This window comes from Lucilia sericata, unplaced genomic scaffold, assembly GCF_015586225.1.
Source record: "Lucilia sericata isolate MDLA Ls3-8-SP2 unplaced genomic scaffold, ASM1558622v1 Contig000293F_arrow, whole genome shotgun sequence".
In the NCBI taxonomy this organism is placed as follows: domain Eukaryota; kingdom Metazoa; phylum Arthropoda; class Insecta; order Diptera; family Calliphoridae; genus Lucilia; species Lucilia sericata.
In genome coordinates this window covers 47,027-68,640 of record NW_023994318.1, presented here as the reverse complement: position 1 = coordinate 68,640, position 21,614 = coordinate 47,027, and the positions used below count along the sequence as shown (strand labels likewise).

At 32.6% G+C, this 21,614-nt stretch overlaps 3 protein-coding genes across 3 annotated transcripts; 2 read left to right on the top strand and 1 right to left on the bottom strand.

Annotated features, from left to right (window-relative positions):
* Positions 1-7,238: 7,238 nt before the first annotated feature.
* LOC119603326 (DNA polymerase eta) lies at positions 7,239-11,183 on the top strand. Its single transcript, XM_037955332.1, has 5 exons — positions 7,239-7,466; positions 7,538-7,607; positions 7,665-7,932; positions 7,985-8,484; positions 9,031-11,183. Exons 1-5 carry the CDS (start codon positions 7,364-7,366, stop codon positions 11,084-11,086), a joined length of 2,997 nt encoding a protein of 998 aa, XP_037811260.1. The 5' UTR covers positions 7,239-7,363; the 3' UTR covers positions 11,087-11,183.
* Positions 11,184-11,603: 420 nt separating this feature from the next.
* LOC119603327 (larval serum protein 1 beta chain-like) lies at positions 11,604-14,218 on the bottom strand. The gene is made up of 2 exons (XM_037955333.1): positions 13,945-14,218; positions 11,604-13,881 (listed from the first exon to the last, which is right to left on the bottom strand). Exons 1-2 carry the CDS (start codon positions 14,152-14,154, stop codon positions 11,743-11,745), a joined length of 2,349 nt encoding a protein of 782 aa, XP_037811261.1. The 5' UTR covers positions 14,155-14,218; the 3' UTR covers positions 11,604-11,742.
* A 4,397-nt stretch (positions 14,219-18,615) lies between these two features.
* On the top strand, positions 18,616-21,174 carry LOC119603328 (larval serum protein 1 beta chain-like). Its single transcript, XM_037955334.1, has 2 exons — positions 18,616-18,884; positions 18,948-21,174. The coding sequence occupies exons 1-2, from the start codon at positions 18,675-18,677 to the stop codon at positions 21,084-21,086; spliced, it is 2,349 nt and encodes a 782-aa protein (XP_037811262.1). The 5' UTR covers positions 18,616-18,674; the 3' UTR covers positions 21,087-21,174.
* Positions 21,175-21,614: the final 440 nt, after the last annotated feature.

Genomic DNA, 21,614 nt, shown 5'->3' with positions numbered 1-21,614 from the left:
CGGATGGTATACATTTTTTTCCGGATTTCATCGTTCTAGGGTATGTTCTACAACAACAAACTTTTTTTTACAAAAAATGTTATTATGGAAGTATATATAAAATGATGTATAACTGCTTTCGGACGATCTTGTGCACGATAAAAACCTATATAGAACTTTAAGTTGGAAGTGTAGAAATCGGATGGCATACATTTTTTTCCGGATTTCATCGTTCTATGGTGTGTACTACAACAACAAACTTTTTTTTACATAAAATTTTATTATGGAAATATATATAAAATTATATATAACTTTATGTTGGAAGTGTAGAAATCGGATGGCATATATTTTTTTTTCATGATTTCATCGTGCTAGGGTGTGTACTACAACAACAAACTTTTTTTTTACAAAAAATTTTATTTGGAAATATATAGAAAATTATATATAACTGCTATCGGATGATCTTGTGCACGATAAAAACCTATATAGAACTTTAAGTTGGAAATATACAAATCGGATGGCATAATTTGTTTTGTGGATTTCATCGTTCTAGGGTGTGTACTACAGCAACAAACTTTTTTTACAAAAAATGTGACTATATCCGTATATAGAAAATTATATACAACTGCTATCGGAAGATCTTGTGCACGATAAAAACATATATAGAACTTTAAGTTGGAAGTGTAGAAATCGGATGGCATAATCTGTTTGAGATTTTAGGTAGGGTCAACTGTGGACCGACCCTTACAAAATTCAACAGATAAATTTTGTTTCATATAAAAGTTGTTGTCGAATTTTATAGCTATTTTTTAAGCCAGTTATTGGTGGTAGTAATTTCCCGAGGTGGGCCTTATATCGGGGATAGGTTAAATTATGGACCGATCCCCTTAAATTTGACAAAACGATTTTGACTCCTTGTTTATGTGGAATTTCTTTGCTATATTGGTATTTTTATTACAATTATTGGAGTTAATATCTTTTTCTGAAGGGGAACTTATATGGGGGTAGTGTCAATTTTGGACCAACCCAGAAAGGTTTTGGATCATATAAATCTTGTAAAATAATTACCTGATCCTCATAAAATTTGGCAAAAAGATTTTAGTTCCTATAAAACTTGTTTTTGTCGTTTTTCTTCTATACTGGAATATTGAAACTCAATAATAAACTCCATCAACTAAAAATATTTTGGCAAATATTGGCTAAGATACTAGTCTATACTTTTATGGATTTTAGACCAATATTTCGGTGTAAAAGTTCCTTGGCTCCCTGATGAGTTTATCGTATACCGATATTGTCCATTTTCAATAACAAACTCAATCTTAGACTGTAATAAGATCCCGGCATATCCTTTTTGGATATTAGACCAATATTTCAATGTGTTACAAACGGTGTAAAATGTTCCTTGACTCCCTGATGGGTGGTGTCTTCCGAGTGGTGATTTAGCGATCTTGAAAGTGACGGAACTAATAGGGAATCACATTGTTCGCCGGTCTCTGGTAAGATTTTAGGTTGATAGTCATGCTGCACTTAAAGCATTAATATGTCATAGCTGTATTCTTGCATAGTCGTAGAATGAAGAAAAGATCTAAGTATTATTATGAGACCGTTTACAATAAGGCTGTGTTGGGTACCTGCAATATACACAAATGAGGTATCTGGCGAACTGATACGATGAGGCTCGAATCTTGTCCCATATGAACGGAACAAGAAGTTAAAGCCAGCCCTTTTTCATTTTTTTGGTTGATCTCCGATGGATTCCGTGACTCTTTCAACCAGTCATGGAATATAGAATGAATTGCACATTATATATGGCCGTTTTAAAAATACTTGATTCTAATGAAACCGAGATTATTATTGGGGTAGATGGTGTACACCATGAACACTTGCACTGGCTATAAAACATTATTAAAATACATAAAGTTTTCTTAGCACAAAATAAATATGTCTAGTAATTTGTTTTTGTTTCATTTGTTTACGTTTTTACAGAAACTCACCACACAACAATCAAAAACGGCTGTTAGGGTTTGCTGTTTTATCAAAAGGTTGTTTTATTAACGGGTATCTATTTTGTTCCAAAAAAGTCGATAACTCGACTATCGTCTATGAAAAAAGTCGAAAAGTCGACTTTGTATATAAAAGTCGAAAAAAGTCGAAAAGTCAAAAAATCGGAAAGTCGAAAAAAGTCGATAAGTCGAAAAAAGTCGAAGAAAGTCGAAAAAAGTCGAAAAGTCGGAAAAAGTCGAAAAGTCGGAAAATGTCAAAAAGTCGAAAAGAGTCGAAAATTTTAAAAAAGTGGAAAAGAGGTCAAAAACTCTAAAATAGTCGGAAAAACTCGAAAAAAGTAAAAAAATAGTCGAAAATAGTCGAAATAAATCGAAAATAGTCAAAAAGTCGTAAAAAATCAAAAAGTCGAAAATTCGAAAAAAATCGAAAAAAGTCGAAAAGTCGAAAAGTCGGAAAAAGTCGAAAAGTCGGAAAAAGTCGAAAAATATAAAATACTAAAAGTCGAAAAGTCTAAAAGTCGACTTTTAAATAAATGAAAAAGGTCGAAAAGTCGAAAAATCGACTTTTCCTAAAATGGAAAAAGTCGAAAGGTCGAAAAGTCGACTTTTAACAAAATGCAAAAAGTCGAAAAGTCGACTTTTCGTTTTAACTATAGAACTCTAGCTAAATCTTACAAAATCAATAAATTACCATCACTATTGAAGGCGCAAAATTTTTGTTTTGGTAGAATTTAGAGACTTGCGCCGATTCGGCTTAAGCCGACTAAGCCTAGCCGCCGAACAAAATTCAAAGCCGCCGCCGCCGAAAATTTTTCAGCTTAATACGGCTTGAAAATTTCGCCATATTTTGTACAATTTACAGAATACTTTCGCTAAATTTGTGGAATTTTACAATATAAAATTAATTTGTTTTCATTTAAGCAAGTTTTCTTTTATCTAATAATAAGCCGCTCATTGAAATTTGGCCGGTGTAGAACTTTGCTTAACGTTCGATGTATAGGCTTCGCCTCAGATATTTTCGTGTTTTCGCGCCTAATTCGAGTCGCTGCTTTGACTTCAAACCAGCTTCGTTGACGTCAACGGAGCTACACCTTTTTACATTGCTGGTATGTCATACCGTAAAGGGCTAGGGTATCGAACATGTGTATTTCAAATGGGAAGTGCAGTTGATGTCAATTCTGCCGACTGCGAAAAAAAATTCTGCTAGAATTTTTCGCGCCAAGCTGTTTTCTGCATTTTTTATTTGCCACAAAAAATCTGTTGTTGTGTGTGTGCGAAAATCTAAAATGACAGAAATGATATTCTTTAAATAAAAAAAAATAATGTTTTACTAAAAATTGAAATTAATAAGATTGTATGCTATACTACTATACCGAGGGTCATTGTACAAAAAAACAGCAAGTGTTGGATTGAATTTAGTTAAATTGTTAATAATTATGATGAAATTTTTTTAAGGCGGGGTTTGTTTTCGTTTAATACCCAAAAGTGTTTATCGAAATCTATATTTGGCATATTTGTGAGATCTAGAAGATTAAAAAATTTTAGTAATGGTGTTAATTAATTATTTATTTGTCTATAAAGAACGTCTTTCTTTTCAAGAAAGAGGAGGCATCATGATGGTCTCCTGGAAGAATGCCCACATATATACCTCCCTAGTCACCTAGGCGGGTGGTGGTCGGTCGGCTAGTGGTGACATGGTATATTATCACCTAGAGGCAATGGACGGAAGCTGATTGCCGTATTCAGGGGGTATCCTTGGGATACATACTTATTATTATACCATTGATCTCAGCAGAATCACTACCATACACCCATAATAGAGCGCGATGTCTGTCTGGTGTGCCTTTCAGTGAAGCTCTTGTTGTCTCCAAACACTATGGTGGCCGAATATTTACAAGAAACAATTGTTAAGCTGCCTTTTATACAAATTTATAGCTTTGTAGAGAATGTCTTCACGGACCTAGAGGATATAACCTGGCTAGGTATGTAGATGTTGTTTGGGCAAAATATTGGTACTAACCATTGTGGGCTTTATGTCGACTTTAGGTCCCTTATAGTTGTCACACTATACCAAATAAGCATTCTTGCTGGAATTAAAGTTTAAAACAAGTTTAATTCCAGTCAAACATTCAAATTTCAAGTGTTGAAATACACTTTAATTCAATAGCATTCTCCAGTGAAAACGAAACTTGAATTCAAGTCGAACATTACAATGTTTTTACAGTATAATTCAATGCACGAAAGTTATACTTTGGCACGAAATCTATATACATAATCTATATATATAAAATTCTAACGTTACTGACTGACTGACTGATTCATCATCGCACAGCCTAAACGGTTGAAGCTAAAGAGCTGAAATTTGGACAGGAGGTTGGTCTCCCGCCAAATAGATCCACTAAGACGGGATTTTTGGAAATTCGAATGTTTAGGGGGTAAAAAAGGGTAAAAACGGGTAAATTCGGTAACCTTATATCTCCTAAACTAGAAAAGATACAAAAACAGTTTAAAGCTTATCGCCGTTCATTTAAAAAATAAACGGACAGGTGTCTGGTACTTTTTTAAAATTCGGCCCATTTAGGGATTAAACGGGTAAAAACTGTATTTTGGTACTTTTTTCGCACCCCGTGTATCTTTTAAACCAGTGCACATTCAAAAAATATTTTTGACTCCTTCATAACTTAACGAAAAAATAAAAATATGAATTTAGTACTTTTTGGATATTCGGACGTTTAAGGGGTTAAAATTGTACCTATTTTTGGTACTTTTTTCATAAAACATTGTTTTTGGTTTATTAACTTATACATATGAATACATAATAACGGGCTCCCACTACGATGTTGCAACTTTTTGGAATAGAATTTTTATTTCGTTAATGGGGAGGAAAAAAGTACCAAAAGGGGTAAAAACGGGAAATTTGATTTTATTCAACCACAATGATCCAATTTAGATAAAATTTTTAAATTTAGAAACACTAAATATCCTAATGGGGTGTTATTTGGAACCCCGGTATCAAGTGATATTTTTTGGTACTTTTCATTCTCCAACTGGTCCTTTTTGAGTTTTCTATGATATTGAAATAGAAACATGAAATTAATAATAAAGGGACTTTTCGCTACTTTTTCGTTCTACACAGGTACTTTTTTGAGTTTTCTTTAAAATTAAACCTAGAAACATGAAATTAAGCATGTAGAGCTCGGAGTAAATGAGAATCTATAAAATGGGACTTTTTGGTACTTTTTCGTTCTTCAAAAGGTACTTTTTGAATTTTCTATAATATTGAACCTAGAAACATGAAATTAAACATGTAGAGACCGGAGTAAATGAGAATCTATAAAAGGGGACTTTTTGGTACTTTTTCGTCTTTCGACTGGTACTTTTTGAATTTTCTATAATATTGATCCTAGAAGCATGAAATTAAGCATGTAGAGCCTGGAGTAAATGAGAATCTATAAAAGGGGACTTTTTGGTACTTTTTCGTCCTTCGACTGGTACTTTTTGAGTTTTCTATTAAATTGAACCTAGAAACATGAAAATAAGCATTTAGAGCCCGTAGTAAATGAGAATCTATAAAAGGGGACTTTTTGGTACTTTTTCGTTCTTCAAAAGGTACTTTATGAATTTTCTATAATATTGAAAATAGAAACATGAAAGTATGCATGTAGAGCCTGGATTAAGTGAGAAACTATAAAAGGGGACTTTTTGGTACTTTTTTGTTCTTCAAAAGGTACTTTTTGAATTTTCTATAATATTGAACCTAGAAACATGAAATTAAACATGTAGAGCCCGAATTAAGTGAGGACCTATAAAAGGGGACTTTTTGGTACTTTTTCGTTCTTCAAAAAGTACTTTTTGAATTTTCTATAATATTGATCCTAGAAGCATGAAATTAAGCATGTAGAGCCTGGAGTAAATGAGAATCTATAAAAGGGGACTTTTTGGTACTTTTTCGTTCTTCAAAAGGTACTTTTTGAATTTTCTATAATATTGATCCTAGAAGCATGAAATTAAGCATATAGAGCCTGGAGTAAATGAGAATCTATAAGAGGGGACTTTTTGGTACTTTTTCGTTCTTCAAAAGGTACTTTTTGAATTTTCTATAATATTGAACCTAGAATCATGAAATTAAGTACGTAGAGCCCGGAGTAAGTGAGAACATATAAAATAGGATTTTTTGGTAATTTTTCGTTCTTCAAAAGGTACTTTTTGTGTTTTTTATAACATGAAATTAACCATGTGGAGCCCGGAGTTAATGAGAATCTATAAAAGGGGACCCTTTGGTAATTTTTCGTTCTTCAACTGGTACTTTTTTAATTTTCTATAATATTGAACTTAGGAACATGAAATTAAATAAAAGAGGTCTTTTGTTACTTTTTCGTACTTCATTGGTACTTTTTGAGTTTTCTAAAATATTGAATATATAAACATAAATTTAAATAGGGGACTTTTTGATATTGCAGATATATATACACTGGGTATAGCTAGTATATATATAAAATTCTAACGTTACTGACTGACTGACTGATTCATCATCGTAGAGCCTAAACGGTTTTAGCCAAAGTATATTAATAAAGTAGCGACATCTCTTGTTGTACAACAACATCTACAACAACCACATATATTTTGTTTTTGGAATAATTTAAGATTGTGTCAAAATAAAATTTCCTTGAACAACAATGTGAACAAAACATAAATAAAAAATATTACTTTTAAGTTAAAAATATTAACAATTTAATTATATTATTATATATTATACAATTTATTACACTTTTAAACTACTTTAAAACCACTTTTAATTCACTTTTTCAACTTTTCACAAATTTTAACAAATAGCAAAACACAATTTAAAAATGGCGACGTAAACAATGTTAACAATTTTCAAAACAAACTTTGACAACTTGCTTCATTTATCTAGTTTAAAAAAAATAGTCAGCTGTTCAAGTGATGCTACTTTATTAATATACTTTGGTAAATAAACAAATAAAATATCTTTGTTTTTACGTTATTGATCATTTTCTTAATGCAAAATTTTTTAGAAACTGATTTTCTGCAAGATGTTTTATATGGAAAATAGGGTTAAATATCGGCAGATCCTAGTAAAACTTGGAGAAAGGATTTGTTTTTAATTTTTAAGAATTTTTTATTTATCCATGCATAATTTCTCATGCAACTAAAAAAAAACTAAACGTAGTTGAAAACTTGGCCGACTTACAGTCGATTTTAAGCCGCCGCCGACATATTTAGTGTCAGTTGCCGCCGCCGTTAATATTTGTCGGCGCAGGGCTCTGGTAGAATATAATAGTTTTGAATAATATAGTTTTGTCGAATTTTTGCAAGTTTATCTAAATTTTAATAAGTTTAAATGAAAAATTACTTTAATAATGTCCAACAATACTTCTGCCAGGAATTTCGTTCCAATATCAAGCAAATATGATAGAGTTGTACTTCTTGTGGATATGGATTGTTTCTATTGCCAAGTTGAAGGTAAAGTATACTTTGGTAAAGTATAACAAAACTATTGCAACATTTCTCGTAATTGGTATTATTCTTTTTAGAAAAGTTGGACCCTTCCTTGAAAAATCAACCATTGGCTGTGGTGCAATATAATGCGTGGAGGGGAGGCGGGTAATTGTGCAAAATATCAATTAAGAAAACAATTATTTACTCTTTTTGGGGTTTTAGTATAATTGCAGTAAATTATGCCGCCCGAGCGAAAGGTGTCACACGGCATATGCGAGGAGATGAAGCTAAAGAACAGTGTCCAGAAATTCAATTAGTTAAAGTACCTAATGTTCGTGAAAAAGCCGATTTAACAAAATATCGAGAAGCTGGCAAGGAAGTAGCGAATGTATTGCAGCGTTTTACTCCACTTTTAGAAAGAGCATCTGTTGATGAAGCTTATCTTGATATTACAGATTCTGTCAACAAACGTCTCCAAGCAATGAATGATGTTAGTATGACAGAAATTTTATGGAACATTAAATTTACACATCTTTTTCTAGGGCACATTCGTTTTGCAACCTCAGGAGTTGGTAAATACTTATGCCGTTGGTTTCTCAACAATCGAAGAGTTCGTAACAACAATAACGTCCAGTTTTATTACCAGTCCTTTAGCAGATGATGACAACTTCTATCGTAATTTCCATGAAAATGATGTTCCAGCTGTTCGACAAAGTAATATTCGTTTACTGTTAGGAGCTTCTATTGCAAGCGAAATTCGAAGTGCTGTAAAAGCGGAAACATCTTATGAGTGTTCAGCAGGCATTGCACATAATAAGATATTGGCAAAATTAGCGTGTGGTATTAATAAACCTAATAAACAAACTATTTTACCTTTAGCCCAAATTTCTGGTTTGTTTGAAACACTACCAGTCGGAAAAATAAAAGGACTTGGCGCTAAATTTGGAGAGGAAGTATGTGAACGTTTAGGTATTCGTTACTTAGGTCAGTTATTAAAATTTACTGAGGCTGAATTGCAGAAAAAATTTGATGAGAAAAATGGGTGAGTTTTGGTAGAAAAATTGTTTTAACAAATATGTACTCAGAAATTTAGAGTATAAATACTTCCGAAGGGTCTTAACTAAACGTTTGTTAAATATTTTATTAAATTTGTTATTAAGTAGTGAAAAAGAAAAAGTGAAATCATTTCATGATTGTTCTAATGTTATTACAACATTACATTACATTATTTTTCACTTTCGCTATTTTGCGAATACATATCATGCATCATACGTCTTTAGGTTTAGGTTGAGAAGGGTAATGCACCATAAAAAGGTGTAATTCATTGTGATTCCCTTCGAAGAGAGTGAAGATCTAAAGATAGACGAACAAAATACTAAAAAGTGCAGAAAATAGCATATGTAAAATGGGTCGATTCCTAAGTTGGTTTCACCGTTTCATACGTTCATATTTCTGTAGACAAATAGTTTTACTATATTTTGGTTAAGGACTAATTTGGCATATAACTAGTTATTTTCGAGTTATAGTGCATTTTTCCATATCACAAAAATAAAATTAAAATAGATTTGTATATTTTATTTCATTTTAGAACATGGCTCTATAACATATGTCGTGGCATTGATCTTGAAGCTGTAACTCCACGTTTTTATTCAAAAAGCATTGGATGCTGTAAAAAGTTTCCTGGCCGTAATAATATTACCGGCATAAAAACTTTACAACATTGGCTAAACGAATTGGCAAATGAAATAAATGAAAGATTGGAAAAGGATATATGTGAAAATAATCGACGAGCAAAACAAATGGTTGTAAATTTTATACAAGAATTTGATGGTGAAGAAGTATCAAGTTCACGATCAGCTCCTCTACAATGTTATGATACCGAAGTATTGGCAAAAGCAAGTTTGGAAATTATAAAAGCTAATACCAAGCAATTTTTTCGTTCTGGTAGCGAAAGTGTTCTTAATAATCCAATTAAGTTTTTAGGAATAAGTGTTGGTAAGTTTGAAACTATTTCAAATTCACAAAATAACATACAGCAAATGTTTGCGCAACAAGCAGCTAAAAAGCAAAGAATTAAAATTGATAACAAAGAAGAAACCAATACGTCGTCAGTAACTTCAAATTCTGCTACCAAAACCGAAAATAAATCTACAAACAATAATGCAATAAAAGAAGTGCCGAAAGAGTCAAAAAATCAAAATATGAAAAGTTTTTTCCTAAATGCTTTAAAGAAGGAACCACAGAAAGAACATAAAACAGCAATAGTAGGTCAAAGTAATATGAATGGTATTAGTAAACCAACCTCATCTAGTCAGGTTAGTATAGTAACTAAGCCCCAAGATAAGTTTGTAATATCACATGATGATAGTAACAAGCCAGTGCCACAGAAAAGTTTCTTTGCAAAAGTATTAAGAAAGAATGAAGAATCAACGAAAAGCATAACATCAAGTAGCTCCACAACTGAAGCATTAGATATCAGTAGTACTTCAAATGCAAATATCAGTTCAAATGAGTTAAACGATTTAATTGATGATATAAACGCTATTCAAAATGAAGAAAATATACAAAATGAAAACAATAATTCGTGTAATAATTTAATTAATACAGATATACAAATAAATTCTAATGATTCCAGTTGTCATGAAAATAAACTTTCGAAACCGAAAAGTTTCTTTGCAAGAGTATTAAGGAAGAGTGAAGATTTAACGAAAAGCTTGGAATCAAGTAGCTCCACAACGGATACTTTGAATATATCTAGTAATTCAAAAGCTAATGACAATTCTAATGAATTGAATGATATAATTAATAATATAAATACAATTCAAAGTGAAGAAACAGAATATAATTCAATGAAACAATATGAAAATAATCCATCGTGCAATAATTTAATTAATGCAGAGATGGCTGGTAATAATTCAAATATTCTCATGTCAACAATGGCGCCTGCATCTAAAACTGTACCTATAAATATGAAACGAAAATATGATGCAATTACAGATAACGAGGAGAATAAACCAACAGATTATAGGTCTCAATATGCTGAGTTTGCCATACCGGAGTTTAGACCTGAATTTTTGCAATTTACAAATTGTTCTAAATGTGGCGCCAAAATTCTTAATGATCCAACATCTATACAGACTCATCAAGACCATCATTTCGCCCAAGAGCTGAGTCAACAGCAACGCCATGAATTTAGAGATGAAATTCGTACAAAAATTAATTCATCAAAATCTCCACCTGTAAACAATAAAAAATCTAAAAAAGCTCAACTTCATAATAACACAATCAAAAAAACACTAAATGCTGATATAACGAAATTTTTGAAACCTTCGACGTTGGCTTCTTCAACAATTTGTGAACAAAATCAAAGTTCTGAGAATAGTAATACACCCAACATGGTAATATGTGACATTTGCAAATTGCCCATTAGTATTGATGAAATTTTAGAACACAAAGATTTCCATATGGCTAAAGATTTACAAAGAAAGCTTAATCAATTGGAAGTTAATACTGTTGAAGTTGTTAAAAAACCTGTATCTAATTTGTCACGAAAAAGTTTGAATTCTTCAATGATGGCACCATCGCGATCGGCCAAAGTTACTGCTAAACCTATAACACAATTTTTCACACAATCCAATACGTAAGATTAAAATGTATATGTATTAACCATAATATTTCCTGTGTACAAGTACAAAGTTTTAAACAATAAACTGGAAAGCTTTTTTTATACATTTTCATTTATTTGGTTGTATTGTAGTCTTACTTATGATTTTTCTTTGTATAAATTGGTGTAGTGGCCAAAAACCACATTATTTCCTTAATAAATACTAAAGTATTTTCAATATCAAAGTGCATCAATAAAGAATTTCAGCCATCTAGCTTGTCACGTTAAAGATCTTCCGTGTTTTCAAAAAGCTGACTGACGGATATAGTTAGATTTTATAATCTAGTAAGGATCCAGACTATATATGTATATAGTGTGTATAGATATTAATGTGGTCTTTGACTAAAACTTGAAAGTGTTACAAACGGCATGGCAAAAGAAAAAATACCCCCAATCTTTTTGATGGAGGGTATATAAAACAAATAATGTTGTAAATATAACAAATGTGCAGGAGTAAACTACGAAATATTCTATCAGAATTAGAGCTGAAATAAATATTTTATACTTTTGATTGCACTGAGCAATGGTTGCTTTATTTAATGAAACAAATAATTGGTTAAAATTTGTACATGTCAATAAATATCGATTTTTGTTCTTTTCAATATTTTATCTTGGTTCTCTTTGCAACCAGGCCTCTCAATGTTTGAAGTATTTAGTGTAATAATCTTCGTAGAAAGAGTAATCGAAGGAACCGTAGTTCTTGTAGTCGTGTTCCAGGTAGGTTTCGAAGGTATCGTGGTGGAAGATCTTGACATCCTTGAAGAACATGTTGGGAACGAAGAATTCGTATTCATCGATGACACGATCGAATGGATAGTAGAAAGGCTTGTTGTCAACGTAACGAGCACCAGAACCGATACCACAAGAGTATGTGTTGTCAAAAGTGGAGAATTGTTCGTGATTAGCCTCGTAGGGAGTGACCATGAAGAACATTTGCATGGGCATACCCTTTTCCCAACCACGGGGTAATATGAGACGATCGGGGAAGCCACAGTGAGGTTCACTGATGTCTAATGGGAATTCATATTTACCATCGAATGCCATCATTACATAGTGATACAATTCAGTGTAGGTAGTACGGTCCTTGGTTGTCCAGTAGAAGTCATTGGAGCTACGCTTAAAGAAGTTCTTGCCGGCAGTTAACTCATAAACAAAGTTATCAAGTTCGAAGAAGTTTTCACGGTTTTCAGTCAAAGATATGACGCGTCCGAATTCATCGTATTTAGGACCAATGAAGGTACGAATTACAGCCTTTTGTGCCTTGTCGGATTCAATTGTGAATTCAAAGTTGAATGGTTTGTGGTTCAAACGCATTTGACGAGCCATGAGGGACTTGTCCCACACAAATTTACCATCAACAAAGTGCATCTTGTCATTCAACAAATTGGTAACATCAAAGTCTACTAAATCGAAGTAGGTGACCAAGTCGGTAACATGGACATCCTTAATGTGGACACCAGGGAACATGAGTTGTTCCATAGTGTAAGGTTCGAGGTAGTATTTGAAGTGGAAGAAGGCGTCGGCGATCTTGCTGTGGAACATGTAGAACATGGGATCACGCAACATGGTTTCGAAGTTAAGGAGAACATTGGGGTAGACCTCGTAGTCATGGTAATCAACTTCACTGAAGTACATGTGAGAGAGCATGTACCAGTAGCTGAAGAAGTATTTGTCGAAAGTATCGATGTTGCCTTGCAACAAGTTTCCAAGGTATTCAATTGATTCGGGTTTACGCAAGTCAACAATAGTACCATCGACCATCTTATAATAACCTAAATCAATGACTTCGTAGATGCGCTTGAACATACCGTAAACTTTGTTGAACATATCAAAGTTAGCGTAGGTTTGAACTTCCCAGTAGTTCTTACGGTAGCTGAAACCAACACCGTTGTAGTTAATCAATTGTGGGTCGTAGCCGTATTCGATTTCGTGGAACCAGAAGAATTCGGGAATTTCACCGAAGCCATGGGACAAACGTTCCATATAGTAGCGAGAAATCAATTGTTGGACATTGTACATCCAGTATTCGCCACGACGGTCTTTGTTCAAACCGAAAGTCTTGCCGTCTAAGAAGAAGGCGTAGTCCATGTTCAAATAGTACCAGTAAGCGTTCCAACCCAAATCTTCAGTGAAGTAGGAAAGGCTGGACTCTTCGTTGTAAAATTCAATATCACGAGTATAATCGACGGGCATGTACCACATCTTGAGGTCTTGCAACATCAAGTTCCACTTAGGGTCTTGGTTGAATTCGTAGATGTTTTCACGGAGCATATATTTTTCTTCAGCATACCAGTGTTGGCCAAGACCCATCAATTTCCACCATTGCCACATCTTCCAGTCCTTCATGTATACATAGTCACCGTGGTTGAAATATTTGTGGTTCTTGTAGTATACATCATACAATTCCTTTTCGTACATAATGTACTTGCTCCAAACATCGTAGTCGAACTTTTCAGCTTCGTATACGAATTTACTGTTGAAGAAGTATTGTGGGAAAATTTCGTAGATGGATGGCAAAATCAAACCATGGAAGTCATCGCGATGAATGACAGCCAAAGTAAGAGCATAAACAAACATGCCTTCGTTAACATGCATACGGGCCCAGCATACATTATGGAGGAAAGTTTCCCAATCCTTGGCATAGTAGAAGAAGTTGAAGAGACCCCAAGCTTGTTTGTGGTGAGTCTTGACAAGAGCGCCAAAGAATTCACCTTTGGGCAAAAGAGCTCCCATCTTATACGATTCCCAGAATTTCTCCATATGGAAGTCATAGTGCTAAAAACAGATATAAAATTTATGTTTTTTACATTACTATATACATAATATGAATAGACTTACAGTATAGTAGGACTTGTCAACAATAAATTTATCACCGAGTTTGATGTATTCCTCAAACATTAATGGGTCCTCAACACGGTAAACAATTTCGAACAAGAACTTCTGTTTCTCCAAGAAATCCTTGTCGGCGACTTTGACTTCATGGGTACTGTGGAAGCTCGTCGCAGCCACTAAGCCTATGCAGGCCAATAATGCTATGGTTAATTTCATTTTGAAAACTGCTCCGGATTAGACACGTTATTCCAATACCTAAAGACTGTTGATCATTGCATTTCACACACCTGTTTAAATACAATTCTATTATCTTCAATTCCAGATGCAGTTGAATATTTTGATCAACTTTTGACCCAACAGAAATAATGTTTTGATAATATTTTTAAGCACTTGTTAGAACATCTTTAAAACATGATAAGACTATTTATGAATTCTGAATAAACAAATAAAAACAATTGTACTTTATGAATATATAAGGAATATACAAATTTTAAGTTTGGACTTCTAAAGAATGCATTCAAATTATTTGTTCGATTGTTTTGACGAAAACTTCGAGTATAAATCCGTTTCAAAAATTCGTGAAATACAACAAAATAATATTCTACATACTAAATATACAAATTTTAAGTTTAGACTTCTAAAGAATGGATTAAAATTATTTTTTCTATTGTTCTGACGAAAACATCGGAGTATAAATTCGTTGCAAAAATTTGTCAAATGCAACACAATAAAATTTTACCTACTGCGAATTTGAGAAATGGAAGAAAAAAGAACTAAAATTATATTTTTGTGAAACCTTACGATTTTGAGATAATTTTAACAGCTTAAAAATTGGAAAATGCAAATAAATTACCTTGAAAAGAACTGAAATTATATTTTATTAACAAACAAATAAATAAATAATTACGAATATTCGAACATAGTATTGTATTGTCATCAAGTTTACTCAAGTTCGAATTTTCGAAAAATGTACAAATTTTTTATCGCTCATATATTGTTTTAACAGATTAACATATTTTGGACTATTTTTAATGTATTTCTAGCTCCCGAATCCTAATCTGAAATCTGTTTTTTTCTATCACCCACCATTTTCTCGAAAAATGAAATCGAATATTTTGTTCATATATTACGGAAATTTTATAGAATTTTAAAAATATATTCAAGTTTAAAGGTAAATTTGAATTTTAATTTATTACATATTTATCCTAAGTTTCGTTTAAATCAGTTGAAAACAAAATAATATTTCACTATGGTTTCAAGAAGATTTCCCAATATTGCATAGCTTGAGTTTGACCTTCACAGTTTATGAGTTAACATTATTCGAATTTACTAAAACTTCAGATATACATGTGCCATATTGTATTATATGAAAAAGTTTTATATAAAATGGATAAAAGTAAAGAATAAAACCTGTTTTCCAAAAATTTTAATTAAAAATTGTTTTCTCCGAAATTCTCAATATTCAATTCGCAGGCACCGCTAATATGTGAGATATATCGACCTAATTTCTTTACTATTTTATTCCCTTCTTTATTGTCCATAAGTCACATGGAGATTTTCCTAAAATTTTAAAATTTGCTTAACAAAATTGGTAAACGTTTGAAACTGCCGTCCGAAGGGTTTTCCATTTATGACTGTAACCTGGACACATTTAAGTTAATACGAATATATTTAATGTAATGACATGGTTTTATTAAAATATTACACAAAATTTTTTATTATTTTTTAAATATTTCTCAGATAAGTGTTTTGTGACGCTAAAGGATCGGAGGAATTTGTAATCAATCTATCTACCATGAATGTCAAAGTTCTTCATGTAAAATTTGAAGATTCTAGCTCTAATAGTTTCTCAGTGGGGGCTTCAAGCTCCCCAGATGAAAGCCCGCACTTTTTTCACAAAATTATTAAAATAATTTGTGCAAAATTTTAAGAAATAAGTTCTATTAGTTTCCCAGATAAATAAAAATTCGATCATTAACCCTTTAGATGGCACATACATTAAGTTTTCAGATTTTAAAGTTTACAAGGCTATATCACGAAAACCACGAAACTTATAAGTCTCAAAATTTGTCATTGTACAAGTTATATATGAAACATTAATTTAGTGGAGTTTTATTAAATTCGGAGGTGATGATATAAAACAAGTTAGAGTGCTATATTCGGCTGTGCCGATTTTTAAATACCCTCCACCTTAAACAGGTTATAAAAATCATCAAATTCTAACGATGGATTTAAATTCACCATAATATATCCTTCATTTTTCATTACGCCTTAAACTATACCATGTAAAACGGAACTAACACTTAACAGAATGTTACATAATGTACTAAATTTAACAAATCTTAAACTATGATAAATGTTTAACACAATTTAAAGCTATGTGAAAATGGAATTAAAGATGTATTACAAAACTTTTTATATAATTTTGTTTGTAAAAACATGTGATACGATTTTTCCTACTATCTCCATTGTTTATCTTTGTACCAAAATCTATGTTTATGTAGGACGAAATCATTTATCTGTATTACTTTTTTTAAAAAATTAACAAAAAAATAGTGAAAAACGATGATTAACCTCAGCTTTATGTAAATGCACTTACCCAGCAAAAAATAACTTCCAAAGAAGCGTAAAATAAGTAGAATCTACTTTATGGAAGCACTAAAAAAGACCTGCAGAAGAGATGATTTTAACACAGACTTCTCATAGGATTCCAATTTTGATTCCAGTTTCACTACTTTAGAAGTCGTTCTCAAGAAGTAATTTTTATGTTATTTTTCGGAAGTTATATGGAATTGAAATGGTGGTATTATGTAAGTTCAAAAAAATATAATGATTTTCGCATCTTTGAAAGTCATTTAACATCACTTCGACAGAAAAATTTAATTCTTTTGGAACTTCGTTTTATTTTTGCTGGGTAGTAACTATTTTCCAAATTGAAGGAAGTGCGATTTCTGATTTGGCCCAAAATTTCATAAGGACCCACAATATTCATATGTCTATACCTAGTTGGATCTAATATTAATATTTTTCAATGTTACACCCAGAATAACAAACCTGCTCCAGTGATGGTGATGGAATTTTGAAAAGATACAGAAGATTTCCTTTCAGAAATCTGATTTTTTGAAGAGGAAATACAATAGTACTTATAAATTTTGCGAAAATTAATTTTGGTTCTTCAACCATTTATATATTTTTAATAAAAATATTGAGTTGACCTAGATTCGAACTACTTATGCTCCACTCCTCATTCCACTGTTCCCACAACACCACTGCTTTACTTTTCCCTTCAATAACTAATGTTTGTCATATAAAAGTACTATATTATTTTCTGTGTGTACGTTAGCACGTTAGCAGTGGAAATCGTACTTTAGACCTATTTGATGGTTGGTATAAAAAATTTTCCACATAGTTGATCCTTGTATATCAAGCCATATATCTTCCAAAATTCATTAATTTATCTACAGTAGTTTTTGTAAAAAATACAAAAAACCAGTTAAAAAAGCAAGATTTTTATAGAGATTGTCTGAAATTTTTACTCATACTCAACCTATTGGACCAATTTTGCTGATTTTCAATACCAAACTGTACCGGATAATAATGAATGTTTTGGGTAAATTTCATGAATTTCCATTGCTTCGTTTTAACGGGTTTTACACAGTCGGATAGACGGACATAGCTATCGAATCAGAATTTCATAAGGATCAAAAATATATATACTTTGTTGGGTCTCAGATGAATATTTCTTGGTGTTACACACGGAATGACAAAGTTATATATATCCTCTATCACCACCGATGGGAAATTATTAACCCACAAGTTAACATTATTAACATCATAACTCCTAAACTGATTACAATAATTTAAAAATATATTACATTTAGGACGGGTTTATCTGATAAAGATAATCTATGTTCTTTGTTTAAACCTAGTTTAACCTATATTTTGTCTTTTTCAGTAATCAGTCACGTTACTTATTATCTTAGGTTAAGTGAATGTTGTTAAACCTAAGTTATAAGTGAGAAAACACAATTAAGAAAAACAATAAAATAATCAATTCGGAAGAAGAAAAAGTAAATTTTTTAAGTAAATAGTATTTTTTTATTTGTTTTGTCAATAATATTATTGTTTATTTTATTTTTTATTTTAAATACCATCTAACAAAGAAAACAAGTAAATAAAAGCTCGAAAAAATATATTTTATGTCCTTAAGTGAAACATTTTACAGGTTCTTTAGAAAATGTTCTAGAAATCTCTTAAGACTTTTGTGTAATACGAGCGCAGACCTATTATTTATTATGATGGAACAGGTAGAAATAGAATAAAACAACATATCAAGGTGAATTGTTATTATACATACATATTTATTATATATGTTTAATTATAAAAATAATAAATTTAACTTGCGAAAACATAGAAATAATAAAATGTATCAACAGTAAAAAATCAAATAATAAACACTAGTACGTAAAATAAATAGGGACAGTGAGAAAAGCTTATCATGTTTCTAACTTGCTTATGTAGTATACATACATACATATGTATGTGGTATTCTTGTATTGTACATACATTCATTTATGTATATGTATCTTCTTATATTGGGTCAAAAGTTGATTAAAATATTCAACTGCATCTGGAATTGAAGATAATAGAATTGTATTTAAACAGGTGCGTGAAATGCAATGCTCAACAGTCTTTAGGTATTGGAATAACGTGTCTAATCCGGAGCAGTTTTCAAAATGAAATTAACCATAGCATTATTGGCCTGCATAGGCTTAGTGGCTGCGACGAGCTTCCACAGTACCCATGAAGTCAAAGTCGCCGACAAGGATTTTTTGGAGAAACAGAAGTTCTTGTTCGAAATTGTTTACCGTGTTGAGGACCCATTAATGTTTGAGGAATACATTAAACTCGGTGATAAATTTATTGTTGACAAGTCCTACTATACTGTAAGTCTATTCATATTATGTATATAGTAATGTAAAAAACATAAATTTTTTATCTGTTTTTAGCACTATGACTTCCATATGGAGAAATTCTGGGAATCCTATAAGATGGGAGCTCTTTTGCCCAAAGGTGAATTCTTTGGCGCTCTTGTCAAGACTCACCACAAACAAGCTTGGGGTCTCTTCAACTTCTTCTACTATGCCAAGGATTGGGAAACTTTCCTCCATAATGTATGCTGGGCCCGTATGCATGTTAACGAAGGCATGTTTGTTTATGCTCTTACTTTGGCTGTCATTCATCGCGATGACTTCCATGGTTTGATTTTGCCATCCATCTACGAAATTTTCCCACAATACTTCTTCAACAGTAAATTCGTATACGAAGCTGAAAAGTTCGACTACGATGTTTGGAGCAAGTACATTATGTACGAAAAGGAATTGTATGATGTATACTACAAGAACCACAAATATTTCAACCACGGTGACTATGTATACATGAAGGACTGGAAGATGTGGCAATGGTGGAAATTGATGGGTCTTGGCCAACACTGGTATGCTGAAGAAAAATATATGCTCCGTGAAAACATCTACGAATTCAACCAAGACCCTAAGTGGAACTTGATGTTGCAAGACCTCAAGATGTGGTACATGCCCGTCGATTATACTCGTGATATTGAATTTTACAACGAAGAGTCCAGCCTTTCCTACTTCACTGAAGATTTGGGTTGGAACGCTTACTGGTACTATTTGAACATGGACTACGCCTTCTTCTTAGACGGCAAGACTTTCGGTTTGAACAAAGACCGTCGTGGCGAATACTGGATGTACAATGTCCAACAATTGATTTCTCGCTACTATATGGAACGTTTGTCCCATGGCTTCGGTGAAATTCCCGAATTCTTCTGGTTCCACGAAATCGAATACGGCTACGACCCACAATTGATTAACTACAACGGTGTTGGTTTCAGCTACCGTAAGAACTACTGGGAAGTTCAAACCTACGCTAACTTTGATATGTTCAACAAAGTTTACGGTATGTTCAAGCGCATCTACGAAGTCATTGATTTAGGTTATTATAAGATGGTCGATGGTACTATTGTTGACTTGCGTAAACCCGAATCAATTGAATACCTTGGAAACTTGTTGCAAGGCAACATCGATACTTTCGACAAATACTTCTTCAGCTACTGGTACATGCTCTCTCACATGTACTTCAGTGAAGTTGATTACCATGACTACGAGGTCTACCCCAATGTTCTCCTTAACTTCGAAACCATGTTGCGTGATCCCATGTTCTACATGTTCCACAGCAAGATCGCCGACGCCTTCTTCCACTTCAAATACTACCTCGAACCTTACACTAAGGAACAACTCATGTTCCCTGGTGTTCACATTAAGGATGTCCATGTTACTGACTTGGTCACCTACTTCGATTTAGTAGACTTTGATGTTACCAATTTGTTGAATGACAAGATGCACTTTGTTGATGGTAAATTTGTGTGGGACAAGTCCCTCATGGCTCGTCAAATGCGTTTGAACCACAAACCATTCAACTTTGAATTCACAATTGAATCCGACAAGGCACAAAAGGCTGTAATTCGTACCTTCATTGGTCCTAAATACGATGAATTCGGACGCGTCATATCTTTGACTGAAAACCGTGAAAACTTCTTCGAACTTGATAACTTTGTTTATGAGTTAACTGCCGGCAAGAACTTCTTCAAGCGTAGCTCCAATGACTTCTACTGGACAACCAAGGACCGTACTACCTACACTGAATTGTATCACTATGTAATGATGGCATTCGATGGTAAATATGAATTCCCATTAGACATCAGTGAACCTCACTGTGGCTTCCCCGATCGTCTCATATTACCCCGTGGTTGGGAAAAGGGTATGCCCATGCAAATGTTCTTCATGGTCACTCCCTACGAGGCTAATCACGAACAATTCTCCACTTTTGACAACACATACTCTTGTGGTATCGGTTCTGGTGCTCGTTACGTTGACAACAAGCCTTTCTACTATCCATTCGATCGTGTCATCGATGAATACGAATTCTTCGTTCCCAACATGTTCTTCAAGGATGTCAAGATTTTCCACCATGATACCTTTGAAACCTACATGGAACACGACTACAAGAACTACGGTTCCTTCGATTACACTTTCTACGAAGATTATTACACTAAATACTTCAAGAATTAAAGTAATTAAAGTCTTTGCCCATTATGTTTCGTAAGATATATAGATAGTCGTAATAATAAAGACAATCAGTACATTTTTCACGTTAAAATTTTGAGTTTTAATACAAATTATAGATAAAAATTTACTTAAAATTTCATGATTTAAATTTGATTTCATGAAAAAAATCCATATATGTATAAAATTTCAATGGGTTTGATATAAAAAGAAAGGATTCAAATTAGTGAAAAATTAAATCGAGAATGTTTGTGAAACTGATACCGTACAATTTAAAGTTTAGTTCATTTACTTATTGTTTGTGTTGTGGTTTTGAGAATGTTCGTCTCGGCAAACAAGTAAAAGTTCCTGCTTTAATATTCTCCGACGCTGTAAGTGTCGGGACTAAGGGTAAAATAATTATGCAAATCGTTAGATTTATGCTTATATAAATTATTAAATTTGGATATTTTTGAAGGGATAGTATTATAATTAACATAATTATGGGCTTTAAAGTAATATTTTCAGATCCAGGTGTAGGTGTAATAATGGACG